The sequence below is a fragment of the Physeter macrocephalus genome, unplaced genomic scaffold (assembly GCF_002837175.3).
Source record: "Physeter macrocephalus isolate SW-GA unplaced genomic scaffold, ASM283717v5 random_525, whole genome shotgun sequence".
In the NCBI taxonomy this organism is placed as follows: domain Eukaryota; kingdom Metazoa; phylum Chordata; class Mammalia; order Artiodactyla; family Physeteridae; genus Physeter; species Physeter macrocephalus.
The window spans coordinates 30,317-50,000 of NW_021145900.1; the positions used below are offsets into that span (position 1 = coordinate 30,317).

A 19,684-nucleotide genomic window follows, 5' to 3' on the forward strand; every position below is an offset into this window, starting at 1 on the left:
TGCCCAGTTTGGTCCATCTGTTTGTGTAGGACTGACCTGCCCTGACCCTTGTTTCCTGTATCTCCACACCTAGCTTCTCTAGCATTCCAAAGATGGTCTACTTCTGGGAATTTCTGACATTCCTAAATTCTCCAGGCCCAGGTACCCTCCTGGTCCAGAGGAGAGTGGCTTGTGCCTTTCTGCCTCTCCCCTCCCCCAGGTTTGCTGGTAGAGGGAGCTGGGCCACTCCTATACCCTGAGTCACAGCGGGCTAGGTAGGGCTGCTCAGGGCTGCTCGAAGCTGGAGCTGTTCCTGCTAAAGAGCTGAGAGCCACGGCAGGCTGCTTAATCCGATTACCTGAGGCCTGGGGCTTGGGCTGGGCCTTGGGCAGAGTGGGGAGCAGGGTTCCCTCAAGACAGCCTCTGGGACCTAGGTGTCCAGCCCTCATTCCTGCTGGTTCTCTGCCCTGGATCCAGGCTTTTTCTCCAGCATCCACATCACTGACCTCTCAGCCTTAGGGGTCATCCTGGGCTTCCTTGATCCCTGCCTCCCAACTCTGAGGATTAGAAATAAAACATGCAGTGGAGGAACCTAGGTTTGGGGGCTATAGTGGGGAGGGTTTAAATTTTCCCACCTGGAAAGGGGCTGAATTACCACCCAAGCACCTCAGGAAACAAAAATGGCTTGCCTACCTCCTGACTGCCAGACTTTTTTGCCCCGGGCCAGGTCAGGGGTTTGAGGAGCAGGAGGCACCAGAAAAGGGTTTGGGTTTGGATTGGGGGGTTGGGTGTCCTCACCTCCTTCCCAGCACAACTCTGAGCCTGAGGGCTTTTGATCACCCGATGCCTGATCCCATTGTGCAAAGGCACAACTTTATAAATTGCCAGTGCTTAAGAAGGGAGGGGTAGCTGTTAAGAGCCACTGGGGCTGGAAGGCCTGACTTAGGTCTTGGGTGGGGAGGGGGCGTGGTCCCCTGGGGGGGGGGGAAGAACAGGACACCTGGTTGGCCTAAGGGAGGGGGAGGTTGGCGCCCTTTAGGAGGCGCGGTCGGCTGGGAGGGAGTAGGGAGGAGTCAGTCGTTAAAAGCAGTTCCCGGGCCTGGCGCACCCGGCAGCCACAGACGCTGAGGCCAGGTGAGAGAGGGCTGTGGCACCTGGGCTGTGCCTCCTGGCAGCTGCGGGACCCCAGAGCGCGAAGGTTTACTGCCTTCACCGAAGCCCGGGCCGGTGGCCGGCAGCTAGTAGGGGGAGCGAGGCTGGGTCGGGGACCTCGCGGCCACAAGGAAAGAGCACAGCCTATCCAGGACTGGGTACCGGACAGCGGATTTTGCGCTCGACTCCCCAGACGTGCCGGATTGGTTGGTGGCAGGGGCTCCATTATAAGGACTCTGAACTTGGGGACGATATATATACCTTTTAAGGACACGAGTCTCTCTCTAACGACTCCGGACTAGGAAGGCGCTTCCATTTTAAGGATACCGGGTTTGGGGATCAACGTTTCACTTTGGAGGGGAGGGCGTGTAGGACGCCCTCTTAAGGCTTCCCTTCACCCCCGATGGCGCTACCCGGCTCCTCACAGGCCTGGAGCCTGGAACCTCCCACTCCCACGGCCCCTACCTCCTCGTCCTCGGGCTCCCAGGAGCGGGAGGGCGCCGGGAGCCCAGTGGTCTCCGGGGGGCTTCCCTTGGAGAAGGTGAAACGGCCCATGAACGCGTTCATGGTGTGGAGCTCCGCCCAGCGCCGCCAGATGGCGCAGCAGAACCCGAAGATGCACAACTCAGAGATCTCCAAGCGCCTGGGCGCGCAGTGGAAGCTGCTGGGCGAGGACGAGAAGCGGCCCTTCGTGGAAGAGGCTAAGCGGCTCCGGGCCCGGCACCTGCGCGACTACCCCGACTACAAGTACCGGCCGCGGCGCAAGACCAAGAGCGCGGGCCCCGGGTCGCCCCACTTCGGCCAGGGAAGCGGCGGCGTGGCTGGCGGCGGGCCGGTCTGGGGGCCCGGGTACACGACCACCCAGGGGAGCAGAGGCTTTGGGTACCAGCCCCCCAACTACTCGACAGCCTACCTGCCTGGCGGTTACGGGTGAGTGCCCGGGGAGCGGGGTGAGGACGTGCCACCCACCTGCAGCCTGGGTGGGGGCGGATACCAGACGTCCTGGCTGGCAGGGGCCCCGAGCCCACCCAAGAAGGGGACACACCCGGAGGAGTTTGGGGGGCGCCCCGTGAAGGGTGGGAGAGTTCCGGGGAGCCAGGATCTTCCTAGAGGACGTTTCCAACAGTCTGTTGGTGGTGGCACCGCAGGAGCAGACCACAGCGCCCTGGATGTGACCGTGTTCTAGTTACCAGAATTTCCCGTTTCCCACCCCCGATTCTGGCCCTCGTGTGACCCAGCTTCCTCTCCCAGCCCCCGGGGCAAGGACAGGCCAAGCCCAGCTCTACCCCTTCCTGGCCTGCCGCCCCAAAAGAGGAAAACAGGCGCGCAGCACGCAAGCTCGCTCTTGAGCGTGCCCCAACACGGCTGCGGCGGCGCTGCTCTAAGCCGTCCTGGGGTCCGGTTCCCTACCGGCGGGACCCAAAGAGCCAGGGATGGGTAGGTGGGTGACAAGTTATACCTGTCTGCGCAGAGCTGCTCAGAACCACCCCCACATGCGAGCTGGGGACCCTGCTCGGCACCTCCAACCCAGGGGACCAAGTGCCTTCTAACCCCGGTGTTTCTCTTTGCAGCTCTTCCCACTGTAAACCGGAGGCCCCCTCGCCGTGCTCTCTCCCTCAGAGTAACCCAAGGCTCCAGGGGGAGCTGCTCCCCCCTTACAGCCCCTACCCACCCCCAGGCCCTCCCACTCTGTACAACCCTCCCCTCCCAGGGGCCCCCATGCCCCTAACCCACCTCTAACCCTCATGGACATGGACCTCCCAGAGAGGTTTCCATCCTCCTTTTCTACCCAGAAACACCCCACTACCACCACCACCACCACCATTCCCAGGCTGCAAACCCTGTTCTAGAACTGTGTTGGACCACAGTTCAGAAGAGGTGGGCAGTACCCCCCAAAGCCCTGAAAGCCAGTGGGAAGAAAACAAGACAGTTTTTTTTTTTTTTGTAGGCTGAACACAGTTTTGTACGATTACACCACGTCTCTGAGTCTTTATTGTACCATCTCTGTTCGCCTTTACTGCAGCAGGAACCAGCAGTCTCCACTCCCTTCCGCCTGGACCTGCCAGAGCAGGAACCTCCACACCCCACCCTGGGGCCCTGCCTGAGTCAGTCATTCTTCTGTCCCCCTTCCCCCACCCCCCACCAAGCACTGGGGTCCAGGAGACAGTCTGAGCCAGGGTGCGGGAGGGAGGAATCCACAAGCACCTATTCCCTTCCACTGTCCAGCCTCTGTCCTCTAGGGTCAGAAGGGAAGTGGGGAAATGGAGGGGACAGACAGGGTAAGAGTTTTGCCCAGAATAGGTAAGTAGCTGGAAATTTCTGCTAAAGGAAGAATCTCAGCTAAATGATTAAATGTCAGCCTGTAAATCTCTTCCCCTATCGTTTCTAAGCATCTGGGTCAACCAAGCATTTCCACTAAAGCTGCAATTGCAGAAGAAGAGGAAATGATTAAAAGTCCCACCAGCAGACTGGTTCAGACGGGAAGGATCCCAAGGTTGGGTGGATGAATAGAAACGTGGAACGTACTCCAGGAGCCAGCTCAACTCTACTGCTCCTTTTTCTTCTTGTGGGGAGCCTTTGCATTCCAGTAGAAGAGGAGCTGGGCAGCGATGAGGCCATTGCAGAGGGAAGAGACTACAAAGGTTCCAGCCATGAGGGGGTCTCCAGTTTCCTGGGTGAGAGACACAGCTAGGGTTACTCTTCAGCGTAGCCAAAAAGGGCTCCAGAGAGGGAGCAGCTTTAAGTCCATGGGGAGAGAGAGAAGTAAGGTGAGGTTATGGTGCCCTCTAGAGGGGAGGAGGGGCGCTCACCTGAATGGAGGTGAAGATTCGGGCCAGGGAGCCCCCAAAGAGCAGAAAGACTGTGATGGCTGACAGCTGGCCCGTGTGCCCATTGCGGTAGTTGGTGGCTGCCTGGAGCAGCTGGGGAGGAGTTGAGACCCTTCGTTTTGTCATCTGAACTTGTCCAATGTTCCCATGACATTTCTGCATTCCCCTCAGTCCAACACCCCCAAACTTTGGGTTTCCCCTCTGATCCTCACCCAGTCCCCCTTCCCAACATCCTCTCCCTTGTTCCCAGCACCCACCCTTCCCACCACCACAGCAGGCATGTTGGAGGCCTGGAGCAGGGTGACTACAGCCTGGGGCGTCAGTGGCGAAAGCAGCACCAGCAGGACCAGGGCGGAGCACGCTAGGAAGGCAACACCTGGGAGACGGAGATAAGGAGTCTTCATCAACCTCTGAGTCTTCTGGCTTTCCCAGGCCTGCATTCCCAGCAGGGCTCCCAACAGCTGCAGCCAGCTCTTGGGTCAATCCTCAGCACCTTTCACAGTCTGTCCTCTGTAGTGCAGGACCAGGAAGGCGATGGTCACTGTCTGGAGCATCAGGAACAGAGCTTCACCCCAAGAGCTGCAGAGTCAAGAGTTGGGGGGAAGAAACGTGGGCCTGGAAAGAGGCAGGGAAAGCCTCCATAGCCCATCCATCTTGGGGACCCAATTCTGATTATTCCCTGTCCTCCACAGCCCTGCTGGTTCCTTACCTCCTGCCTCCCGGCAGCCCCCACCCGCTTGACTCAGGATTGGAAACTGGGCATTCTTGGGATTCTCACCTCCTCTCAATCACCATAGATGATGGCTAGATTTCCAGAAAGGCTTAAGCTTTCCTGCCCTTTTACCTCCCTCACCCTAATCCTTACTAGAGTTGTGAGCATTTACCCTTGGAGATAAAGGGCGGGGCCCCTCACCTGAAGGGGAAGTTGTTGGTGATGCTGTAGACCATGGTCCCAGTCAATGCCATTAGCTCTAGCATTACCGACTGGAGACTCAACCCTTCCGCGCTCTTGGCTCCCACGATTTTAAACACTTGGGGTAGTTTTACTGGAGAAAGAGGATGAAAAGGGCAGGGCTGAGGGGCTTGACATCCCTTGGGAGCGCAGCACGACAGCTACAGAGCAGACTGGGAGGCAACGTTAGCCCCGCTTCTGGTTAAGGGACCCATCCAGTTCATGGCATCTTAGCACTCCACCCACCTCCCGACAGCAGGAAGGGAAGATGACAAGAAACATACCCAGAAGTGAGCCAGCCACAATGCCCAGCCCCAGGCCTTTGCTGAGGAGAATCTTGAGGCAGGGAACTAAGAAGAGAAAAAGAGGTAAGCAGAGATGACACTTATGGAACCCAAGCCAGGGGTTCCAGGAGGCAGCTCAGGCCTAAAGGCTTGAAGTGCTCCTTAAGACCTTGACATACCCACACAAAGGAAGCCTTGGGTGGTCTGGAGGCAGGTGAAAAAGGCCTAGTTCTTCCTACTCCAAATCATATCACGTTCAGACAAGGTGACTTTCCGAAACAGCTTTTACCATTCCTTTCCTCTGACCCAACCTTCCATTCCCTGCCATCACATCTAAACTCCGTGATCTGACTTCCAAACCTCTCCCTTGCTTCCCTGTATAGAGCTAAACAATGCCCAAGAGTCCTCTGATCCTTTACTCCCCGCCTCTGAGCCACTAGGCAATCCACTTCACATGTCTTCTTTCTCCAAGGATAGGTTTCCTCTGTATCACTCATTCCTGAACACTGTCTCTGGCCCCTACTGGGGGACTTGACCCTTCCAGGGCTTGCTTTTATGCTCTAGCCACCGACATCTTCTCTAGCCTTGAAGCCCTACCCGCAAGGTGCCTGGGCCCAGGAGTAGTCAGATTCTCGTAGGTCATGAACGCGGCTGAAACACTGTCCCGGGAGCACAGCTCGGGTACCAAGAACTGACGGGGGCAGACCGCGAAGGCTTCCCTAAAGGTCTGATGTCAGAAGCGGGTTTTGCTCTGGCGTCGCCTCGTAGATAGAAGGACGAAGGCGGACGAGTTAATTCCAAAATTCGACCATGAGCAAACGTGGAGGCTGGAAGGAAAGCCATTGGGATGGCAGAATTCTTGGGGGCGCCGCAGAAGGCCTGGATTCATCAGAGGCTTTGAATCAAGTTTAACCTTGCTCCTGAAGGTACAGAGATCTATTAAAGGTTGGAACGATCTAATCAGATTTTAAACTTTGTTTTGTAAAATTTGAGTATTTTCGTCTTTCATCGTCCCAAAAGCAAAGAACCACTCCCACCCGGCGACACCCCCCTCTCGCCCAAATATGGAGTCCTCCCTCTACGGAGCCCGAGACATATCCGCCCCTCTCAGAGGCGACTTCCGCCCCGCGCGCCGTGGCAACTGTCACTGCGGTTACTTAGTCCGCACTCACGCCCCATTTACGGCCGGAGGGCTCTGAAGCACAACTTAGACCGGATGCCGAATAAAACTCACCGTGAAGCAAGTCCCACTGGATGAAAATTTGGTCGTAGCATTTCTCAGGTAAAAGAATCGGCACCAGCACCCGTTTGAGCGGCCCGTCTGCCTCGGTCGCCATATTGCAAAGCTAGCTTCCGCCAACCCCTCAAGCCGCCATTGACTTACGGTGCGCATGCGCGCTCCGGGCACTCCGCCTCCCGTCTTCTCGCGACTAAGTTGGGCTGGCCCTGCCTTACTCCATCCCACCTTCGTTCGCGTAAAATAGGTCTCGCCCGGAGACCACGTTTTTGGACGCGCCCACCCTGCTGCTCGAATTTTAAATCGTGCCAAAGCTGTACGCCTGCGCAGTTCCATCGTTCGCGCCTTTGTTTACGCTTCCCTTGGGCAACAAGATTTATGCTCCAGCGTTTCTCCGCTCCTCCTGCTCGGCGCCATCTTGTCTTCTTCCTGCTGACTTTACATTGTTCGAAGTTGAGAGAGAAGGAGCGTGAGTCTCCAAAATGGCGTTGGGCGGGGGCTCTGTTGCGTTCTCTCTCCTGTGCTCTCGGCGTCTCCAGAGGACACGGCACCGACGGGAGGGGTCAGTCTGAGCCAGGCAGCCCTCCTTAGGCGCCGGGCCCATGCTTCTCCCTCCTCAGGTTCGCCCAGGCCTTCGCAGATGGGTGCGCCAGCAACTGCTGGGCCGGGACAGTGAAGCAGAGGAGGGGGAGGTGGGGGAGGTGAGCCCAGTTTCGGGGGACGGCAACGCCCCTAACCCCCCTGCGGGCCCATCCCTGGCCGCCCCTGTGAAACGAGGGCCCTGGGGTTCCCTCTCACCCCACTGGCTCGAGGGCGCCACCTCTAGGCCAAGGCCCGCTCCTCGGCCTCCTGTGACCGCGTGCTGAGCCAGGGCTTGGGCCAGGCGGAGGGGGCCCAGCAGCTAGCCTTGGGAAAGGGCATTTTGGATTACGCGGCGGGAGCGATGCCCTCTGTCCCTCTGTGCCGGGACTCCAGCTCTCGGCCATCTCGGTGGAGATGGGCCTGGCCATCACGCTCTGGTGGCTGGGCGCGTGCTGGGAGTACCACACCCTTCGGGGACTCCCGCACCACAGTCAGCAAGGTCATAACGGGGTGTCGGCGAGGCGGTGGTGTGGTTGTTGGGTCCCTGGCACGTGCTGCCCTCAAAGGGCTGGGTCTGCAGGTCCTGGCGGCTGCTTTCTGTAGCCTTACACGGCTCCTACAACTGGAAGGGTCCCATTGGGGCCCCGGGGATGCTCACAGCTGACTGTAAAGGGTCTGGCACTTATTGGTCGGGGAGGTCCTTTGAAGAATCTGGATTCAGGCTGCTTTGGGGGGGGTGCCATCCACCACCACTAGGTGCGCCACCACCAGGGACTTCAGGGTTGGCTCCGCGGGTCGCCCAGGCTGGAGGCATGTTGTTCCCAGGAGCATAGAGGGTGATCGTATGTGGAGTTCAGAGTACGCATTGCTCCCGTGGTTGATGAAAACCCTTTGCAGGTGAGATAGGAGCATCCCAGGTGCGGGGAGAGTTTAATCCAGGCTGTTCGCTAGGCCTGGGCACAGTGGGTAGGGCAGGGCAGGGCTGTGACCTTCCCCCCCACCTCATGGCTCTTGCTGCCTGCTTCGCCTGTAACTGTAATATGAAGGTTGGGAGAAGGCTGCTGGGGTGGGTGGCTCCACTGGATTGGAGGAGAGAGGGAACTGGAGCAGCCAGGGGCCCCAGAAGAAGAGGAGGAAGGGAGGCGAGGCCGATTCGACACCAGCCATGTCAGGCTTCGAAGGATGAACCCATGAGGGCATTGGGCCACACAGTGACATTTTCGTCCCTCCTCACCAGCTGTTCTTGGCTCCCCAAGACTCAGCCATGGAAGGTACAGAAAGGTGTGTGACAAGAAACTCACGGCTTTTAATCCTGGCAGGAAGAACAAGGAAAACCGAGGATAAAGATGTGATCAAGTTTTACTATTCTCCCACTGGAGATGGGGGAGGGGGAATCAGTCGTATGTGATAAACATCTCTCTCCTCATCCCTCCCGATTGCATTATCTCTACTTTTGTTCATCAAGACAGGGAAGGAAGATAACTTTGTCTCTGAGTCAGTTGAGTGGTGAGAAATGAGGGCACCTCCTGGTGCCCTGGCTGTTGGGACAGATGCTCAGAGGGGCTGGTAAGTGGGTGGGCGTCTCCGGACGACGCAGAAGGTAACAAGCACCAGGGTGAGGAGGCCGAGTAAGATCAGGCCAATGATGAGAGGCAGCAAGATGGATTGGTCACTGGGACAAGAGAAACCTGGCGGAAAGATAGGGCAAGTGGGCATCACAACGGTGTGGCTGGAATGGAGGAGGGAGGAGGGAGGAGGGAACGTGGGATGTTGGGAAGCAGGAGATTGGTGAGGGGCTGGCTCACCTAGAGGACTCAGAGCGAAAAACAAGAGGGGAGCCTGGGCAGAGTCTTACAGAGGATGGGAAGACAGTTACCCTAGCTCTGACAAGCTTGAGAGGGGGAGGAAATTTGGGGGTGCAGGAAGGGAGATTATAGGCTTGGGGAGAGGGCTTTCAGTGCAGTGGGAAATTTTTAGGAGGGAAAGAATAGGTCTTACTTGGTCCAAAGGCCCCTGTGGGGGGCAGCTGAGCAGCTTGTAGCTTCAGGAAGAGCAGGTCAAGGTGGAAAGCTGGTGAAAGAATGACGCTTGCGTTTCTGCAACTGAAGCTCCGGCCCAGAGGGGTTTGGAGATCTCGAAGGGATGAATTCTGAACGGAGAATGTCCACTCTGAAAGAACGAGGAAGGGTCAGCTCCAGATCCACATCCCCAGCCTAGGTCCCTTCAGGAGCCCAGACATCTAGTGCAAGTGATGAGAAAGGGAAGGTTACTCACGCGCTGCCTGGGGGAAGGACACGTTGTACTCCACAGTCACATGGTTCAGGTAGACGGTGCTCTGCATTGGCTCCTGGGAAGGTGACCAGGAAGACTCAGGGCAGCAGGGGAGAGTGGCATCCAGGTACACAGAGTAAGGAGTGCGGCAAGAAGTTGGTAGGGGTAGGGCACTTGGAGGGTGAGAGTGAGGGATGCGGGTTAAATACCTGCTTGAATCCAAAGCTGAGCTGTCCATAGGGGAATGAGAGGAGCAAGTGGGGATGAGCACCTTCACAGCCCCCTTGGGCCTTGGTTTTGTTGGGGTTCAGAACAGAGATTCCCCAGGCCTGCAGAAGTTAAAGACGAGAGAGGGTCACGAGACAACACAGCTGTGCCCGCCAAGGTTCCCTGTTCCCTTTGTCCTCACCCTGTATGCGTCTGCTTCTTTACTCTTCCTCCTTCCCTCTGAACCAGAGCAGAAGGCCTCATCCACTTCCCCTTATGTTCTCTACTGGTTTTTTTTTATTTTTATTTTATTTTTTTTTTTGTCGTACGCAGGCCTCTCCCTGTCGCGGCCTCTCCCGTTGCGGAGCGCAGGCTCCGGACGCGCAGGCTCAGCGGCCACGGCTCACGGGCCCAGCCGCTCCGCGGCACGTGGGATCCTCCCGGACCGGGGCACGAACCCGCGTCCCCTGCATCGGCAGGCGGACTCTCAACCACTGCCCCACCAGGGAAGCCCTCCTCTACTGTTTTTTAGCTTTACCTCTCCTCCACCATGGGTTGGGTACAGAACTCGAATCTGAATCTGGGCTTGGAGCCGGATGCATGGCTGGGAACCGTTAGTCCAAGTGTAGTCTCCTATCGCCTCCTTGGAGCCGGGGCTAGGACTTGGAGAGGGTGGAGGTGGTCCTGGGCGGGGGGATCTGGTGGAGGGTCCTGGGCTGGTGGCAGTGCTGTTGCTTGTTGGATGAACTGTGGCATTTCCGTGACTGGTGGTGGTAGCAGGATGGTGAGTGGCTGTTGAAGACTCGTGGCTGGTGGTGCCTGTGGTGGTGGTCTTATGAGTGGTGGTGGTCTTATGAGTGGTGGCAGTAGTCTTATGAGTGGTGGTAGCTGTGTAAGTGGTCGTTCTGTAGCTCTTGGTCGTTCTGTGGCTGGTTGTTCCAGGGCTTGTTGTACTTTCTGTAGCTGTAGGTGTCACCGTGAAGGATGGCAGCAGAGTGGCCGATTTTTTATGAGAACAGTCATTCCCTGTCCCCTGGGCTTTCAGAGGAAAGACTGGTTAGCAACCCAGGGGCAGGCTCCTTCCCAGGGGCCCTCTCCCCTTCGGTCCCCTTCGGTCCCCCCCTTTCTCCTTACCTGCTAGTAGACCCAGCAAGGCCCCAGAGAAGAGCACAGCCAACCTCATGACAGAACAGCCTCCACCCAGAGTCCAGTCCAGCTTGGTTCTGTGTCAGTACCAGCTGCCTGCTCAATCAACCCTATACCCTCTGCCTTCGTTCATTTGGAAAAAGAGGAAATAGATCTTTGACTTCCTGTAACTGAGGCAACCCAACCCCCAGCCTGACTCAGGCACCTCAGCCCCAGCCACCAGTGTCTTAGTCATTAAGATTTTGTCATCGAGTTAGATGATTGGCCCTGGTGTCACCGAAGTAGAGGCTTTCAGCAACGTGTCATGTGGATAGTGAGATGGAGTTTTGGGTATGTGGATCCTTGGGGATTCACTTGTCTGCCTCAGCAAAACATGCTTAGTGGTTGTGACAAGTGATTATGGAGCCAGCAGCCCCTCCCTGGCAGAGTTCAATAGGATGTAAAATTTGAACATTTATTTCCACTCCCTTTCCTCTCCCGCCTGTTGCTTCCTCTTTGCTGAGACACGTGAGGTACTTAGGATGGTCTTTGCCCAGCCCCTTCCAGAAAGGTCATATTATCCAGTTAACACGACCATTTTCCAGTCAACCAAAAAAGCTCAACAGAAGGGACGTAGAGCTGTACCCAGTAGCAGATGGGAGGGAAGGGGAGGTAAGAAATGACAAGCCAAGGCAGGCAGTTTCCAAGTCATTTTATTCAGAATTTTGTCTTTGTTTCCTGAATCAATAAATACTATACAAAACAATGTAAAAATGGCTACCATTTTCTCTCCCCTACTCCCCGCACCTGGGGACAACCCCCTGGGCCACCTCACTCGGGGTTCTCCCTCCAGATTTGGTCCAGCAAGTGAGGTGGACTGAATCATTTTCAGAGGAATTCAGGTGGGGTGGGGAGAGCCTCTGGGGTTTGGAGGTTGACTAGGTTAGGGAAATGGATTAGTGTTTTTGGGAGGAGAGACGGCGCCTACCCCAAAGAAAAGGGTGTCTAAAATGTTCACGGTTCCTTCTTTTGCCTCAAAAAGTGACATTTATTCAAAGAAAAAAAAAAAAAAGAAAAAGAAAAAAATGACAAGATGTCCATCCCTTGACTCCCTTCCCTCCCCCCTCCTGCTGCTCGGCGCCCCCCGAGGACTGAGCCCTGGCTGGGACCACGTAGCAGGACAGCCCCTCTCAGATGAGGTCCGCAACATTGAGGGGCATCTCCTCAATGGAGGTGTTGTAGAAGGTCTCAATGTCTCGAAGAGTCCTCTTGTCCTCTTCTGTCACCATGTTAATAGCCACACCCTTACGGCCGAAACGTCCACCTCGACCGATTCTGGAAAACAGGGACACCTTAGAATACGTGAGGATAAGGAAATCGGCCGCTTCCGTGCAGGGAGGACTGGGCAGGAGGGGGCTGGGCTGGTTAACAGTCCAGATCTGCATTTACCTGTGGATGTAGTTTTCCCTGTTGGTGGGGAGGTCATAGTTGATGACTAAGGAAACCTGCTGCACATCGATGCCTCTGGCCTATGTCCAGAAAGAAGGCAGCTTCAGTGTGGGAATGAGAGGACACCGTAAGTCTATCCAGAAGAGACTTAAGCATACATGTAGGCAGCCAAAGGAAGGCAAAGAAACAAACATCCCCTTCTCCCCAGAAACCTGAGGCGTGCCAGATTTTATTCCAAGTTGCTACTTTCCTGAAGAGGGGCACTAGAGTAGGCCCCTTGGAAGAGGGAATCACCTTGGATTCTCCCATCTTCCCTCCACTCTTGTCCAAACGCCCTTCTACACTTACCAGTAGGTCAGTGGTAATCAATACTCTGCTGGAGCCAGAGCGGAACTCCCTCATGATAACGTCTCGTTCTTTTTGGTCCATATCTCCATGCTAGAACAGGAAATAGAACGGCGTAACAAGTAGGTGTGTTGGTTCTGAGAGCACTGACTGTGAGTAGGACCCTGACGTGTGACACTCTGCTGGTAAAACAAGGTGGAGAGGCCTCACCATGGCAGAGACGGTGAAGTCTCGGGCATGCATCTTCTCAGTGAGCCAATCCACCTTCCTTCGGGTGTTGATGAAGATGACCGCCTGGGTGATGGTCAGCGTTTCATACAAGTCGCACAGTGTGTCCAGCTTCCACTCCTGGTGGGGTGGGGGGAGGAGATCAGTCAGGGGCTAAACCCCACAACTTACCACCAGGCCCGCCTCCTGCACTGGGCCCCACCTCTCGTTCCACATTGATGTAGAATTGGCGGATACCCTCCAGCGTCAACTCTTCTTTCTTGACAAGAATTCTAATTGGGTCCCTCATGAACTTCTTGGTCACCTCAAGCACATCAGAAGGCATTGTAGCTGACAGCAAAACCACCTAATGGAAAGAAAAAAAGAGCAGTCTCAGGGTAGGGGATACTCCAGAACTCCATGGTTCCCCTGGCACTTATGGTTTTTTTTAAGATCTCTGGATATCATCCAAGATTTTTTTTTTTAAAAACTTTTTGGCCACAAGACATGGCATGTAGGATCTTAGTTCCCTGAGCAGGGGTCGAATCCACACCCCCTGCATTGGAAGTGCCGGGTCTTAACCACTGGACTGCCAGGGAAGTCCCTCCTTTGGCACTTGATAATGCTCCATCATCACCCCAAGCACACCACGACCTCTACAAAGCAACTGTCAGCCATGCAAGCAAGACCCCGATGTCCTCCTCACCTGGGTGTTGCTGTTGAGCTTCTGGAATATGTCATAGATCTGGTCCTTGAACCCACGGCTTAACATTTCATCAGCTTCATCCAGTACAAACATCTTGATGTATTTGGGAGCTGTAGGAAGAAAAACACCAACAGGTAGTCACTAGAGAAGTGTGAACTACACCTAACTTTCCCGATAAAAAAAAACAGGGACAGGCGGTCTGCTCTCAGAAGACAAAGACTGATCCTCTGCCTGGGACCCCCTTGCCAGGCCAGACAATAGCCCTGGGAAGTAGAACACTACATGGGCTGAGATGACAGGGAAGCCAGGCTCAGATGACACGCATGGGGTTCATCACAGAGCAACCCTCAGAGGATATCATTGGGAATCCAATTGTGGCCATGTTAAGAAAGTGGAAAGGCACGCACAAGGAAGTGACCCAGAGGATTAGAAAATTGCACACTCACACAAGTATCTCCGGTTAAGCATGTCGAACACACGGCCTGGGGTACCCACGATGATATGGGGAGCTTCCATCTGCAGCTTCTGCACCTCAGCACGCACATTGGTACCCCCAATGCAGGCGTGACACGAGGCACCCATGTAATCTCCTAAGGCCATAACTACCTTCTGTATCTGAACCAGAAAAACATAAGTGCTTGTATATTAGCTACAACTGCCAAGCAGGCACCATTTTAAGTGCTATGTATTTTATTCTTTCCAGCTCTGAGACAAACACTATTAAGCTCACTTCTTAAGCAAGGAACAGGTAGGTTAAACAATCTAATTAAGATTAGACTGCTGATGAGTGGCAGTCTCAGAATTTGAACTCAGTCTGGCTCCTGAATGTACACACTGATTCACAATAATGGCCCCCTGAAATAACTTCAATATGGCTTCTTAACCCATTAGACCTCACAGCTTTCTGGAAGTCAACTGGGTGACCCATTTATTTGATGGGTCACAGCAATTAGTTTTATGTGTGGAATGACATCTATGTACTCTTGTACTCCCATGTTAGATGGCATGTTCACTCTTAAAGCATGTTCTAAACGTTAAGGGCCCTCGAGTGGAGCTCTACTGTAACTCCTTGCTTACACTGCCTTTGTTCAGAAGTTAGGCACGGAATGACCATGGTACCTCCGTAGAACACTGTAAGAATACATTCCCTTAAACTCAATTATCAACTTATGAGACAAGCGTTTCTGATCTTTTTCCCCTCCAAGACCCAAGAAAATAGCCCAACATTTTATGTGCCCCAGCCATGAAACAGCTCTGGCCACCAACCCAGGCATCAAGCTACGATGAACAAAGGACTAGACATCTTCTTTGCCCCTGACTGATACAAGAGCACCACCACCAATCAGGTGTCTCCTTGCCCATTGCCAGGGGGTTTTGTTCATAAAACAGCCAAACTTGCCCAGCCAGCCAGGCTCCACCCAGCAGCCTTCTGCGTCTGACTCAGGAAATGGGTGGAGGAAGGGATGCTTACAGTGTTTGGGGAGGAAAAGGCTTACAATTAATTAACCTACTAAGTCGTGAGACATAAAAGTCATCAACTGACTTTACGTCATCTCTTTTCCCCATACTTCAGTTCTTCCAAAAGTGGTAGCAATTGGGGCACATAACTTCCGATTTACGCTAATCACTTCTAAGTAAGTCCTTCAGGGGAAGAAAGGTAAACTCACCTGCTGAGCCAACTCTCTAGTGGGTGCCAGGACCAAGGCCTGGGTGGCCTTTAGATCCAATTCAATCTGCTGCAAAATTGATATGGCAAAAGTGGCCGTTTTTCCAGTCCCAGATTGGGCTTGAGCGATCACATCATAACCTAAACACAAATTAGGAGAGAAATTTGATATGGTAGAAAGCATTCTTTGGACTCGTGGGACATTCAACAGCCCTGCTGAATGAGATCAGTAAGCAACCAGTAGAGATATGTGCCCAGCAACAAGTGCTTCCGACTCTACATGACAACATAGTATCCAAACAAGAACAGATCTGGAAAATCAGGCCAGGTTTGAGTCATTTAGTACTGCACAAAATTGGGCTAGAAGTACAGCTGTAAAAAGCCAGCATGATCTGGCCAAAACACTACCTTGTTGAAATTAAACCAGCAATCCATGTTTCCAGGGCATGAACCAGACATGGGCACAAACCAAAAGCCAAGCTGGGATAAACAAGGAGTTACTTTGTCCCTGGCTGATATGAGACAGGCACCACCAACCAGGCGCCACTCTACCCAGGCCAGGGACAGTCCAGAACTTGTTCTGGGGCAGAAGGGTCTTACCCTTGATACAAGGAAGAATGGCTCGCTGCTGGATGGCAGAGGGCTTCTCAAAACCATAGGCGTAGATGCCACGGAGGAGTGACTCCGAAAGATTCATGTCATCAAAGCTGTCAACAATCTCATTCCAGTTGCTCTGTAGGAAACAAAGAAATTAAACTAGGAGAAATAGGCCTGTGCTCTTGCATTGGAGTAAACAGGACCTTGTGCCTGCACCATAGCTTCAGAGCCCACAACCTCTCTTCTCCCCATGGAAGCCAGATGGTTGATGGTTCTACATGACCTGGGAAACCCCCCTAAGGGGCCAGCCCACTTGTAAACAGTGAACCTGGATGTTGTAGAAAGGAGAACAGAATCTGAGTGACATGTTTTAAACACACTTTAAAAACTTTAAACAAATTTCTGCAAGGGAGTTAAGGTGTCATGTCTAACTACCTGGGAGTTTTACGTTACGTAGTACAGTTGAATCCTGGGTTTCAATCACTGGCGTATTCACTAAACCACCACTTCAAAAGCCAAAGTACAATGCTAGTGGCACTGCCTTTCCCAGAGTTAAAGGATAATGGTGGGAGGGGTCCAACCTCACCTCGATGACGCCTTCGGGCTCCATCCCATCGGGGCCATTGTCTCTAGATCTGTCGGTTTAAAAATACAGTGTGTAGAAATCCTGACAGCCAGCCTCTTCCTACCAGCAAACCAACTCTGCATGATGCCATCAGCCTTCACTCCCTCATCCAAGCCCCACGTGTTCCCAGAAAACAGAATAGTTATTTTACAACTGATTCAGGCCCCATCTCGGGAGCGGGTCAAGTCAAGCCGACCCCGACATGATAGAGTAACCTTCCTAGAAGACCCAGAGGCTGTAAGGAACAGATCTGCGCTTAAGGGGCGCGGAGGTGGTGCTTGCCTCCGGGCCCACGTGTCCTGAGCCTGACGCTCCAAGCCCAAACGCGTGCACCTCCCACCGTGGCCCCTGCACGCCGGAAGTCCCGCCCTCCCCTCCCCAGATGCCAGGGTAGGACATCCCCTTCCCCCCACGTCATACAGCCCGCGCCCTCCCCCACTCCCTCGAGCCCATCTCCCCCCCTCGCAGTGCCCGGATGTGGGAGGCCGCGGGCGGTGGCGGCCTCGCGCACAATGAGCCCCAGCCGAGCTAGCAAAGGGGGAGATTGCACAACACTTAGCAGCGAAGCGGACTGGGGGAGGGGAACACGTCGGGACGCCATGTGCTTGCTCCCTCGACCACTCGGCGGCGTCCCCCCCCCCACACCCCGGAACAAACCACATCCCGCCCGCCCCGTCGCGAAATGGCGTCGCCCTCCCATACCTCAGGCCTCTCACCCCCGAAGGAAAGTGGACCTGACCATCCGCCGTTTGCCAATTGCCCGGCTTGTGCGGCAAAATGGACCCGCCCGCCCGGCGCCGGGTGGGCTCCTGGTGCCTCACGCGGCCGCTCCTCGGGGTTAGGCTCGGTCCTGGCCGTCAAGAAAACCAGCACACTGAACGGCCGGCTTCTTCTCCCCCGACCCATAGCTCCACGCGACTCAGCGACTGGATTTGAAGACGCAGGCACCCCCGCCTTCGGCGAGTGGTACCGTCAGAATCCTCCGGAATCCCGATCGCGCGAGCCTTCCCTCCGGCAATGAGGCAACTGGACCGGCGGCTCCGGGCCACGCACGGTCGCCTCTACCTTTCTTTCCCACGCCAGGTAGCGACCTCGCCGCCCGACTCAGCACCGGGGCTTCGCGCACCTCGTCGGTCGAGCCCTCGTAGCGCACCTCGCGCGCCGAGCCCCGAAACCTGGGCCGTCCTCGGCCTCTACCTAGGCCCTGGCGGCAACGTCGGCCGTGGACCCGCCCCTCACCCCCCCCCCCCACCACGGGTGCTCCCGGCTTGGTCGCCCCTCAACCCTGGGGGGGGGCCTAGGGCGGTGGACCTCAGCTTCCCCCGGCGGGGTCCTCGGAATGGACAGCAGGGTAAGTAGCCACAATCTCTTGCAAATGTCTTTCTTACCGGGAATCCTGACTCGCAGACATGATCCTTACAAACTAGGGCGGAGTGCCCGCCTATCGACAACTTATAGAGAGCCCAACCCCGCCCCAGCCATCGCATTGGCTTGGTCTCCTCAGCTCCGCCTGCCGCCGCTCAGCAACCCGGCGTGACGTTCATTCGTCGGCGCTCTGGCACGCAGCCACCATTGGATAGCTTGAGTGCCTATCAAGGCGAAGGCCCGCCCCGCAGCCTCATTGGCTAAAGGACCCGCCTTTCTTGCCGGTACGGAAGTGACATACAGGACTCAGGCCTCGCGGCCTGGCAGCCATCTTGGTGCCCAGCACCCCTACACGTGCGGAGGCGAGAGTGCCCTGGTCATGTGGCCTGGCAGACCCTATCACGCAAGGGGGGCGAGGTTTCAGCCTCCAGGGACTTCCGGGCTCCCGGGACCAGCACTTCCTTATACCTCTGCTCCAGGTCTCCACTGGACCCACATTTAATTTTGTTCTCTCCTGCAGCAAAGATAAATCGGACACCAACTCCGAATGTACAGGGATAATGGAATCAAGGGCCATACCCCCGGGCTGGAGGGAGAAAGGATGAAGAAACTGACGTAACGGGCTTAAGAGCATTTGGGGTTGCTGTCATGAATCCTGGCGGGCTCCCTTAAGTATGCTGTTTTCCCAACTTCAGCACCTCTCAAGCTCCCGTATTTTTGAGGCTTACCTACTCTCCCTCCTTCCAGCCCTGGCTCCCCCTGCTGGGGGATTCTTTTGGTTGAAGACATGGTCTTGGCACTGTCTGAGCCAGGGATGGAAAGCTGGCCCCCTGGTAAGTCTCAAGACCCATGAAAGGGTAGCTAACAGCACTGACTGGAGGAAACCCGGAGAGCATATCCACTAGTTTGAGGCCCCTTAAGGAAGACCACCACTATGTATCTCCAAAGGATCCTTTATTGACCAGAGAAGGACCATGGTATTTATATATATATATATATAAAAAAAAGTTTGAAGATCTGGCAGGCAGTAATCCCGTTGCCCGCCCACCACCCCAGCACAGAATTTCCTGCCCACCCCCCGCCCTGCACATGGAAGGGAGATGACTGCCCCACCCAGGCCACAAGGCCATACTCCCCTGTAGACAGAAGGAAAAAGGGGATTTTCCATGGCCAACCCCTGAATATCAGAAATCAACAAATATTCTCTCAAAGGAAAAAAAATACAGAAATCAATTAAAACATTTAAATATGAAAATCCAAAGGGAATTGGGTGGGAAGAGGCTAGAGACAAAGGGAACCGGAGTTTCTTGGGAAGGAAGGGTCTCCCATGTCCCCCTGCCCATTAATGAATGGGCTTGAGGCCTGGAATACGAGGCTCACACAGTGAGTTTGCAGTGACACAGCTCCTTGTAGATCTGCCGACGAAGTTTGGGCATGTCCTGCTGAGTGAAGCTGAATGGCTGAGACAGGGCCAGGTGCTTGCAATACTGGGTGTTAACAAAGCAGGCCGTGAGAACCATCAACTGAGCATCCCCCCCAAATCAGGACCTGTGCTACATATTTTGTATGATACACATCTCACTGGATCTTTCTGAGAACATTCCCATTTCACAAAGGAAGCCAAGGTCCCATAGACAGGGGCTCAAAAGAAATCTGACTCTAAAGCCAGTGTTCCTATTTGGTACATAAAATACCTAGTGTTAACGGAGAAAATACTTTGCGTTAGGGGATCAGGAGGCAGCTATATCAGGGCCACAGACCAAGGACCACACACCCAGTCCCAATGCGGTATGGAGAAACCAAGAGAGGACAATGAAATCAGAGTTTCTGCATTCTAACACAGAAGCTTACTCCCGCTCCCTAAGTGGCTGTGAGCCAAATGAGAGAGGCAGAACAGCTTCCCGCCTCCCTCCCAACTCTTTAACCCAACTGGTATCTGCTTACCTGCAACACAAAGGCGCCGCAGTCACTGTCATTATTCTGCCTGGCCACATTCTAGAGAATAAAAAGAAGGTAAGCCCTTCTCCTGGAGGAGACCCTACACGTATGGCTTCAACTTCTGCCTCCTACCATGCCCCCAAACCCCGCCCCCCATAACCCTCCTCTA

At 54.9% G+C, this 19,684-nt stretch overlaps 4 protein-coding genes and 4 non-coding genes across 11 annotated transcripts; 1 reads left to right on the plus strand and 7 right to left on the minus strand.

Annotated features, from left to right (window-relative positions):
- Positions 1–50: 50 nt before the first annotated feature.
- SOX15 (SRY-box transcription factor 15) lies at positions 51–3,120 on the plus strand. The gene is made up of 2 exons (XM_007100643.4): positions 51–2,061; positions 2,703–3,120. Exons 1-2 carry the CDS (start codon positions 1,535–1,537, stop codon positions 2,869–2,871), a joined length of 696 nt encoding a protein of 231 aa, XP_007100705.2. The 5' UTR covers positions 51–1,534; the 3' UTR covers positions 2,872–3,120.
- Positions 3,097–7,040, minus strand: MPDU1 (mannose-P-dolichol utilization defect 1). Of its 3 annotated transcripts, none has more exons than XM_028485930.2 (8): positions 6,430–6,515; positions 5,793–6,131; positions 5,196–5,261; positions 4,873–5,005; positions 4,453–4,538; positions 4,217–4,335; positions 3,942–4,052; positions 3,097–3,802 (listed from the first exon to the last, which is right to left on the minus strand). In XM_028485930.2, exons 2-8 carry the CDS (start codon positions 5,836–5,838, stop codon positions 3,677–3,679), a joined length of 687 nt encoding a protein of 228 aa, XP_028341731.1. In that variant the 5' UTR covers positions 5,839–6,131; positions 6,430–6,515; the 3' UTR covers positions 3,097–3,676. The 3 variants fall into 3 exon arrangements, with proteins under 3 accessions (XP_028341731.1, XP_007100704.2, XP_007100703.2); XM_007100642.4 differs by having other exon boundaries at positions 5,793–6,115; positions 6,430–6,506; XM_007100641.4 differs by lacking the exon at positions 5,793–6,131 and having other exon boundaries at positions 3,099–3,802; positions 6,430–7,040.
- A 1,338-nt stretch (positions 7,041–8,378) lies between these two features.
- On the minus strand, positions 8,379–11,179 carry CD68 (CD68 molecule). The gene is made up of 6 exons (XM_007100644.4): positions 10,627–11,179; positions 10,031–10,530; positions 9,495–9,614; positions 9,289–9,361; positions 9,013–9,183; positions 8,379–8,702 (listed from the first exon to the last, which is right to left on the minus strand). The coding sequence occupies exons 1-6, from the start codon at positions 10,673–10,675 to the stop codon at positions 8,569–8,571; spliced, it is 1,047 nt and encodes a 348-aa protein (XP_007100706.1). The 5' UTR covers positions 10,676–11,179; the 3' UTR covers positions 8,379–8,568.
- Positions 11,180–11,314: 135 nt separating this feature from the next.
- Positions 11,315–17,714, minus strand: EIF4A1 (eukaryotic translation initiation factor 4A1). 2 transcript variants are annotated; one of them, XM_007100645.4, is made up of 11 exons: positions 17,601–17,656; positions 16,174–16,222; positions 15,591–15,723; positions 14,992–15,131; positions 13,771–13,939; positions 13,325–13,434; positions 12,842–12,985; positions 12,622–12,759; positions 12,415–12,504; positions 12,067–12,146; positions 11,315–11,952 (listed from the first exon to the last, which is right to left on the minus strand). In XM_007100645.4, the coding sequence occupies exons 1-11, from the start codon at positions 17,621–17,623 to the stop codon at positions 11,808–11,810; spliced, it is 1,221 nt and encodes a 406-aa protein (XP_007100707.1). In that variant the 5' UTR covers positions 17,624–17,656; the 3' UTR covers positions 11,315–11,807. The 2 variants fall into 2 exon arrangements, with proteins under 2 accessions (XP_007100707.1, XP_054939163.1); XM_055083188.1 differs by having other exon boundaries at positions 11,638–11,952; positions 17,524–17,714.
- On the minus strand, positions 12,223–12,367 carry LOC112066054 (small nucleolar RNA SNORA67). Its single transcript, XR_002892413.1, has one exon. It is a non-coding gene; the product is annotated as a small nucleolar RNA SNORA67 (small nucleolar RNA).
- Positions 13,526–13,666, minus strand: LOC112066016 (small nucleolar RNA SNORD10). The gene has a single exon (XR_002892379.1). It is a non-coding gene; the product is annotated as a small nucleolar RNA SNORD10 (small nucleolar RNA).
- Positions 14,553–14,697, minus strand: LOC112066007 (small nucleolar RNA SNORA48). Its single transcript, XR_002892369.1, has one exon. It is a non-coding gene; the product is annotated as a small nucleolar RNA SNORA48 (small nucleolar RNA).
- Positions 15,422–15,556, minus strand: LOC112066063 (small nucleolar RNA SNORA48). The gene has a single exon (XR_002892422.1). It is a non-coding gene; the product is annotated as a small nucleolar RNA SNORA48 (small nucleolar RNA).
- Positions 17,715–19,684: the final 1,970 nt, after the last annotated feature.